Raw genomic sequence first — 9,287 nt, forward strand, 5'->3', positions numbered from 1 at the left:
TTTATCTTCAAATAACCACGTTTCCAATTTCGCTGTCTCCAAGTTAAACGTTTTAGTTTTGTTTGTCCATCGTCCTCTTTTTCTGTCTTCATACTACTTCTGAGCGTCTAACGGCGTCACGGATGGTTTTTACGAGTCAACGCGTCGGTATCGGACTCCCTGGAAATGAGACGGAGATGGCGCCTCCTACTGGACAGATGACAAGCCCACGACCAACTTTAAGTTTATTTTCCGAGGATTTTGGCGTCAGTGTGCAAAGTTTCCACTTTTCATCATAAAAAACAGATTTTCTGTCTCTTCTCCACCAGACTGCATCGTGCATTCAGCTTTTACACCCATGGTGGCTCTGACTGAACCCACAAGCAAACCATTTCACACAGGAAGCCAAGCGGTCATGTCTGTTTGGGGAGAGGGGGGGTGAGAAGCATTAAATGTATTTTCAAAAGCCTAAAGTTCTATATTTAACAATTGTAAATGTTGTATCTTTGTAGAGAACATTTATTTAACTCATCGCGGCTGTGGTTTCTGACAAAGAAGAGTTTTTATACCACGTTCTGATCGTCCTTTATGAAGCTTTTATAGGTTGTAACTATTGGTTTTATTACCTCTTAATGCACATTTAACTATTAACCCAATAAAACTCATTAAACTGAATGCAAGAGAGATGCTTTAAGGGTCTAAAATGACAAATAAAGGGTCATGTTGGAGGGATTAGCATTGATAAATAATTGATAATTAATAAAAGTGTTAGTTACAACATATAAATCTTGTTTTATGAGAAAGTGGCGTTGAGTTTTCCTTTAGCTTAGCATATCCCAGAATATCCCAGAATTGTCTGTTTTCTCTGCCAGTATGAACCATATGAACCATATTTTTCATTAAACAGAAAACACACGTTTCCTTTGTGTTTCATCTCAAAGGTTTTTTATTCTACTTTCAGATGTTGTGTGAAAAACCAAAAGCAGGTAAGAAGTGTAAAATATGAAGGTGTTTCTATTGGTTCTACTTGGTTTGGAGCTAAAACAACTCGACTGTGTGGTTCCTCAAAACCGCCAATAAACCAAACGGAGAAGAAGAGTTGAGAACCAGAAACAGAGAAACTCGTCTTGGCCGAGACGATCGGGGAACGAGGTCTTCAGGAAAACATAGTATATTTTCCAAAAAAACATTCTATACCATATTTTGATCATAACTATGAACATCCAACTTGAAATGAGCCAGATTCCCTAAAAATGTCTCCTCCAGAAGGTCCCAGAACTTTTCATCTCTCCGATTTGGGCATGCCGGGTATTAAAATCTTCAGCATCTTCCGCGTGTGCGGCATGGAATAGAAATTTTAAAAAAAGTGGGCGGACCAGGAAGGCTTCAGGAGTCAGAAACGTGTGCGCCCGTCTCATAAATGTAGAGATACTTCTAGGAGGTTATTCTGGATTCACTTTGCTTTGTTAGACTCCTGCAGCCCGTACGGTCACGGGGATGATGTGTCTGTTAGTGAAATCCCACCTTGTAAGGAACTTATTAAGGGTTTAGTGAAACCTTAGTTCACGTCATTACGGTTACTTTAAACCCTCGGTATCTTCTCAGGAGGCTTACGATCATTTAGACGTTCAAATGACGTTAAACAACCATGAGAGTGGAGATAATTAAGGTTTTTTTGGTGTCCAACAACCTCCTGGGTGAAAGTCCTGTGTTTGTTTGACCCATCCTGCCCATAGCTGATGACCTTGCTAGTTATGTTTATTTGACCACAATCACGGTCACTCTATCCGCTACGCTAATGTCATGTAGATCTAATGAAGACGGGTCTGGAATACCCAGACGATGACATCACGATGCTGATATTCAAACATTATAAAGTCACTAAAGGGCCGGTGTGGAGGTGGTTTAATGTGGATGAACGCAGGGAGACGCTCGCGTAGTGACGGGTGTTTCTGACTCACTCGTCTCCCCGTCAGACCGAAGCCTTCAGACGTTTTCCTGATGAATTCAGCGACCGAATGGATCCGCTCTCAGACCTCGGATGAACTAAAAATACTCAGCAGAATGTAGGCTGAGCTCTCTGAAGGCGTCGCTGCTCTTACATTATCCTTTTTTATTTATTAACTTCATATCCTGGCCTACTTCCCTCTCTCTCTCAGCACTATTAGCCCACTTTGGACTCCCAGAACAGGAAATCACCAGAAAACTGCTCCTGAGGATCGGCCCTCGCTGTGGCTTCAAGGTTCATTTTCTTTCATGTGATGGCAAATGTCCGGAGTTCTCTTGCCCCGCGAACATCACAAGGAGCCTCAAGACTACGATCTGCAGACTTCCAGGGAGTTCGTTTGGTTTGCAGACTTTATATCGATATGGATATGACATCATAAAACAAAGTGGTGAAAGTCAATATCAAGCAATCGCTTCATTTTTGTTTTTAATCACAGGATTTGATTCATAACTTCTTCTAATTTCAACAAATGAAACCAACAAATGTGTTTCTAAAATATCAACCGTAAAGTCAATGTGCAAGAACCACTCAGGTGAGCAGATTTTTTATCATATTTTATATTTTCTCTTCAATACAAACAGTTTAATAGGAGCGGTCCATTCCTGTCGGAGGAATTCTGTAATTCAAGGTTTAATTTTTAATTTGCAAACCCATGTGAATCAATAATTATATTGACAAAATCCTGTTTGACAATTCAAATAACAGGGTATTATATTATGATATATATAATTCTAAACCTCTTCATATAGTTTAACAATAGCATGATGACTCTAAACTGGCTATGGATATGATGCTATATTTTCTAACATTACATCATCAATATGAACATTCGAGGGCCTTCCTGTGGCGAAACGTTTCTTATATTTGATCCATTTCTCCTTTATTTCAGTGGCAGATTGGCCCTCAGGAGACTCAATGTCTAAATGTAGGACAGATGGGGCCGGCAGCTCAAGCCTCACACGATGTTACTGGATATTGTTCTGATCCCCCTGAAGGCTCATTTATCCACAGGTGGCTGAATTCATGTTCAACGCTGGTCGTTCACGCAGTTTTCTGGGGCGTCGGCTCGATCGCACAGTCCTACGAGACAAAGTGTAAAAGCAGCAACACGTTGTCGCGCGACTTCTTTCATGCGACGTTAATCCCAACGTTCCCTCAGTGTGTGAACTCGGCTCAGTTCAGGCAGAACGAATAAAAGTGGAGACTCTTAATTTGAAAATCTATTGTATCAACAACTTTTGGATGGATTCGCACATTGCTCTCGGAACTTTCCAAAGGTATTAAACTTTTTGTTAAGGAACCACGTTTTAAGGTTCTCAATACTTCAATCAACCCTTTGCAATTTGATTGCGCAATAGGGAAATACTCGTGATTGTATCCCAGAATCACAACTTTACCACAAGCGTGCTGACCTTGAAGACACGTTGCTGTGAATTAGTGACCTTGAATTGGTTAGTTCTTTATATTACTTGAGTTATATTTTGTGGGGTGTACATGTTGGCTCTTTGGGACGATGCAAACGACCCACAACACCTTTCTCTGTGTGGGCATGCGGACATGTTGACATACATCTCTGGAGAAACATTCCTGCAGCCTGAAATAGACATTAGGACCAGAAGAAGACGAGACATGTGGACTTCAATGAGCTCAATGTAAAGAGAATAAAGATTTATGAAAACATGAACCTAAAAGATGAGAGGAATCTTTGGGGGAAATTGTTGCGCAAATTGTGGCAATAAAGATGATGTAAAAGCCTAAAACAAGGTGAAAATAATGCCAATTGAAAATATGTACAATGTAATGCCATACACTGGTTAGTATGGGCAACATGAACATTTACAGTGACATTAGACCTGTTTTTATGAAGTAAATAATAATGTTTGTCCTGTGTATGTGTTACTCAGGCCTCCAGTGATTTCTTTAAAAACATGAGGAGACAAACTGGAAGCGCTCCGAGAGAAACGTGACAAACCGAACAAGGAACTGAGAACATTTTCAGGTCAGAGTGACTTTCAAATCCGTCACCGGCGTGAAAAAAGCAAATGTTTTTTTTCCTCCTTCGCTGAGTTCAGCAGTTGGTTCACGACTCTTTCCGTTCTTGGAATCGGCGAGCGGCCGATGAGGAATCTTACCTTGAAATGCGACGCAAGGGAATGTAAATTCAAAACGCATATTCATGTTCCTTCACGCGCACATATCACCTGCATGAACACGGACAAACACGCGTAGTTTCCAGTGACTCTGCGTCCTTGAAAGCTGTGACGTGAAACATTGGCAGCTGAAGTTGCTGGTTCAAACCTGTGTTGTGTGTTAGAGAGGAAGGGCTTCCTTACACCTGATTCATCACCTCTGAATGGCCCACAGCAACCTGCCGATGAAACTAAGCAGTTGTGTTGCCTGAACCTAATTATTTGTGTTACCTTAACCTAAGTATTTGTGTTGCTTAAATCTGACTATAGTATGTTTGTTGCCTAAACCTAAGTAAGTATTTTTGGTGCTTTAAACAAAGTAGTGTTGTCGCCTGAACCTAATTATGTGTCTTACCTTAACCTTACTATAGTTTTTGTTTTCCCTAAACCTAACTATGTATTTTTGTTGCTTAAATCTAACTATAGTAGGTTTGTTGCCTAAACTTAACTACGTATTTTTGTTGCTTCGAACTAACTAAGTATTTCATGATATTTTGTACTTTTGTAGTCTAAACTAACTTTGTTTCCAGTGAAGACAAACATATATTTTGAAAAGACTGAATGAATGTAACGAGAGGAAACTGACACGTGTCGCTGGACCTTCAGATGAAAACGGACATTTCGTGAGAATGTTTTTGTACGAGACCTCGAGGATACGTTGCTAGTTTTTGTGTCTCTCTGGCGAGCCGCAGCGAGAATGTTCGGCTCTTTGATCGTCAACTGAACGTCTTAAAAGACAAACATTTGATCCTGGTATAAGATGGTGAACAAAAGAAATGGAAACTGTGCCGTGATTCTCTTCCCCTTTCCCTCTAGATTGTTGTATTTTCAGTTGTTTCTGCAAGACATGACTGTTGAAAAGAGCAAAACATATCTGTGACGACAAAACACACGATTGTACACGGGATAAAAGAAATCAGCCGCTGATAAGGAACGGATGTCGTATCGACCTCGAGAGCTGTAATGGATGCAGGAGATATGAAAAATGTAGCAGTTTCCTCCTAAAACCCTCATCCTACATGTAACATTAGCATGATGGCAGACACACACCAACACACACCAACACACACACATGCACTTTATCAAGCTTATGCAGGCCTCTCACAGCAGAGTAATGCCATTTTCCATTAACTTGAATTGGGTTTCATACGACACACAGTACATATATATTGTGTGTTGCTGTGTGTGTACATTGTATGTGTGTGTGTGTTTACGTTTTGTGTGTCTGTCAGAGGATTTTCGGTTGAATAATTTAAGCTCGGAAGCTTCATGTTTGCAGGATGTGATGCACGTAAATTTATAAACATACACACACACAGTAGCTTGCTATACAATATAATAAAATATATATGATACATATACAGTGCATATATGTTTATATATATAAATTAAATATATATTCATGTTAAAACTTCTTTTATTCATGACTGTAGTTTGATCTGAACTGAACTCATATATCGAGCTCATTTTAAACTATTAAATAATGATTATATTCATAAATATTCTGACTATTTTCTCCATTAATCGATTGATTCGGTTACATTATTACATCCACGTTATTACTTACAAATTACAGTCATTGACATGTAAACTGTCTTCTTCCTCTCAGAGCCTCTGACGTCCAGCTGGAAGGTGACTTTCAGGAATCTCCACTCGGCTCATGAATCAATCAGTCTGGGTCTCCGGCGGTCTGGAACAAGCAGCCGGGTTCACAACAAAAGACGTCCGGCCTCCTGTAATCCTGTTACTGCCCCTCCGCTGCACCCCGGAGGCGGTGGAGGGGGGTTACTGCCCGACAGGATAGCGGTCCATGCAGGATGGAAGGTCACGGAGACTTCCAGAGCATTACCCGAGTGGAAGTGAAGCGGTTGCTGAACTATCTGACGGATGTTCTGCTTGTGCTTCTGCTTCTCGCTGAGTTTGAGAATATGTGGAAGGAATATTCAGATCCTTTACTCAAAGGGCTACTTGTTTTTTTTAACCCGTACTCTATTTAGTTTGTGTCTAAATGACGAATGGATTCTGATAGTCGACCAAATCTGCAGCCTTCACCTTTGGTGAGCAGCTTAACAATGTTAGCAGACGCTAAACAATGTTAGCAGCTAACATTCTCCCCTGGAAACTCTTCACAGCCAACGCACGGCTGCTAAACAATGTTAGCGGCCGCTAAACAATGTTAGCCGCTAACATTCTCCTCTGAAAACTCTTCACAATTGACGCACGACCGCTAAACAATGTTAGCGGCTAACATTCTCCCCTGGAAACTCTTCGCAGCCAACGCACGGCCGCTAAACAATGTTAGCCGCTAACATTGTCCTCTAAAAACTCTTCACAACCGACGCACGACCGCTAAACAATGTTAGCAGCTAACATTCTCCCCTGGAAACTCTTCACAGCCCACGCACGGCCGCTAAACAATGTTAGCGGCCGCTAAACTGAAAACTCTTCACAACCGACGCACGACCGCTAAACAATGTTAGCGGCTAACATTCTCCCCTGGAAACTCTTCACAGCCAACGCACGGCCGCTAAACAATGTTAGCGGCCGCTAAACAATGTTAGCCGCTAACATCCTCCGCTGGAAACTTTTCACAACCGACGCACGGCCGCAAAAAGTGCGAGCTGTTGCCACCAAATTTACTTGAAGTAGGAAAAGTATTGAAAATGCAGAAAAATCTGTTTAAAAATATATCTGATGTTTCTGCATTCATGTGTTTGTTGCATGTTTTTACCTCCTTTATATCTTGTTGGCTAGTTTAATCTACATTAATGCATCATATGTATCATATTCTACAAGATCATCATGTGTTTGTAGAGAACCTCCATATCTAAAAAGAACCAACAGTTTTCTAGAGTGTGACACACGCTTTTGCATATTTTCATACGCTCTCACGCCACAAAACCAATTTCCAATACTGAAGCAATGTAAAATCATCTCAGATTTGTACTGAAGGAAAGTACTCAGTAAAAAAATTGAAAATTGTCTTATTCATGAGGACATCTTTTTGTTTAAATTATAAAACAATCACTAGAATAAAAGCTGTGTGTAGTAGCAACACGAAAATCAAAGAAACACATTTACAGATAAAAATATAAAAAATCACTAATGTGCATCACCAAAACAATAAATTTGTTGTATTCATTATTAGTAAATCTTTCTGTAGAGAATCAAGTGGTTGTTCTACTCAGTGTGATTGACAGGAGAGATGATCAGAGGAGCAGAGTTTTTACCACCAACATTACGACCTAGACCAAAGAACGGGTAGAGTTTCTCAGTGAAGCAGCAGCCAGTAAAGGAGTAGATAAGAGCTGCAGCATCAACGTCATGAAAGGAGACCAGACCCTCCTCATAGTCCACAAACACCCCCACCTTCTGAGGCCCAGACCTCAGAGAGAGACGGACTGGAGGGTCATCAAGGGCGTAGTACTGATTCTCATTCATCAAACATATCGTCCAGAAACCTTTCTGAGGAGACAGTATGATGTTTCTCTTCCTGTTGATGGACTCTCTCACCACTCCTAAATCCCACTTAGTCTTCCCTTTAACCTGAACCTCGAAGTAAAATCTTCCTGAAGAGAAACTCTGCTTTGCTAAGACATTAACACCAGTATCAAATCTCTCTGGATTGTCTGGGAGATTCTTCTTTACATCACCAAGTTTAACTTGTTTTCCATCATCAGACAGGATGAGTTTGGGATGAGCTGTATCAGGATCAAGAGTCACATCCACTGCAGACTGCTGGACCCTCTTCAGCGCGATCTCAAGCAGCTTCTTCATCTGGTTACTGAGCGTCTCCTCCAGCTGATTCAAAGCTCTCCTCACAGTTCCCTCATGTGAAGGTGGACTGACTCTGACTCCTGTCCAGTTCTTGGTGGGTGGAGCAGCCTTCAGGGTCCTGGATCTCTGGAGGAGGTGGAGGTGGTCTTCAGAGAGTGAGAGCTGCGCCACCTCAGTGCTTCTCTTCTTCAGCTCACAGATTTCCTGTTCCAGCTCTTTGATGAAGCCTTCAGCCTGTTTCTCTGTCTTTCTCTGCTTCTCTTTGATGGTGTGGATGAGCTCGGCCTGGCTTCTCTCAACAGACTCCTTCAGAGCGGTGAAGACCTGAACACCACCTGCTATCTCTCTGTCTGCATCTCCCTCACTGAGCTCCACCGAGTGTTTGATCTCTTGAATCTTCAGTCGTCTCTTCTGGATCATCTGTTGGATTTCATCATCAGTCTTCTCCAGCTCGGCCTTCTTTCCTTCATACTCTTCTTTCAGAGGAACAACATCATGGTTCTTGTGGTCTAGAACAGTGCAGAGCGCGCAGACACACATCTGGTCGGTCTTGCAGAACAGTTCCAGCAGTTTATCGTGCTTTGTACACATCCTGTCTTCCAGGTTCTCCACAGGGTCGATCAGCTGATGTCTCTTCAGACCTGGTCTTGTTAGATGAGGCTCCAGGTGAGTCTCACAGTAGGAGTTCAGACACACCAGGCAGGACTTCAGGGCCTTCAGTCTGGTTCCAGTGCAGACGTCACAGGGAACTTCTCCTGGTTTGGCAGCTTGTTGCTCTGAGCTGCTGCTGCTGGCTTCCTGTTGAGCTGACTGTCTGAACTGAGCAGCCATCTCAGAGATGAAGGTGTTGACCTTCAGCTCAGGTCTGGTGGAGAAACGCTTGTTACAGTTGGGACACTGAGACGAGACATTAACCTTCCAGTGTTGAGTGATGCAGGCTTTACAGAAATTGTGTCCACATGGTATGGTGACTGGATCAGTGAACACATCCAGACAGATGGAGCACAGAAACTGATCTTCAGTCAGCAGACAGCTGGCAGCAGACATATCGACACTCTGAGGACAACAAGAGTAGAAAAACTAACTTTTATTACATTTCTTTTGATTATATGATTATTATAAAGAAAGTCATCCTGAATTTGCTAAGAGTGAACCAGAAGTCAGATGTGCAGTTCAGCGGGAGTGGTGAGACAACTATATTGGAATGTATTATAATTCTTATCAATACAGTGGCGCGAAACATCAATATTTCTATTGAAAATACAGGTACTCTAAACAGCCGTACTGAGATGGCTAAAGAAAAACTATCTAGCTTCGCTAGCATCTAGCTAGCA

General features: G+C 41.8%; 1 protein-coding gene across 2 annotated transcripts; it reads right to left on the reverse strand.

Moving 5' to 3' along the window:
* Positions 1-7,356: 7,356 nt before the first annotated feature.
* Positions 7,357-9,000, reverse strand: LOC137803780 (E3 ubiquitin-protein ligase TRIM21-like). Of its 2 annotated transcripts, XM_068602509.1 has the most exons (2): positions 8,774-9,000; positions 7,357-8,737 (listed from the first exon to the last, which is right to left on the reverse strand). In XM_068602509.1, exons 1-2 carry the CDS (start codon positions 8,998-9,000, stop codon positions 7,357-7,359), a joined length of 1,608 nt encoding a protein of 535 aa, XP_068458610.1. The 2 variants fall into 2 exon arrangements, with proteins under 2 accessions (XP_068458610.1, XP_068458609.1); XM_068602508.1 differs by having other exon boundaries at positions 7,357-9,000.
* Positions 9,001-9,287: the final 287 nt, after the last annotated feature.

The sequence above is a fragment of the Clinocottus analis genome, unplaced genomic scaffold, assembly GCF_023055335.1.
Source record: "Clinocottus analis isolate CAN_PGR_092001 unplaced genomic scaffold, fCliAna1.0.p SCAF_6, whole genome shotgun sequence".
Classification (NCBI taxonomy): Eukaryota; Metazoa; Chordata; class Actinopteri; order Perciformes; family Cottidae; genus Clinocottus; species Clinocottus analis.

What these genes read in the sequence shown, in the direction of transcription:
- LOC137803780 (XM_068602508.1), bottom strand. Translation starts at nt 9,000, where the DNA reads ATGTCTGCTGCCAGCTGTCTGCTGACTGAAGATCAGTTTCTGTGCTCC.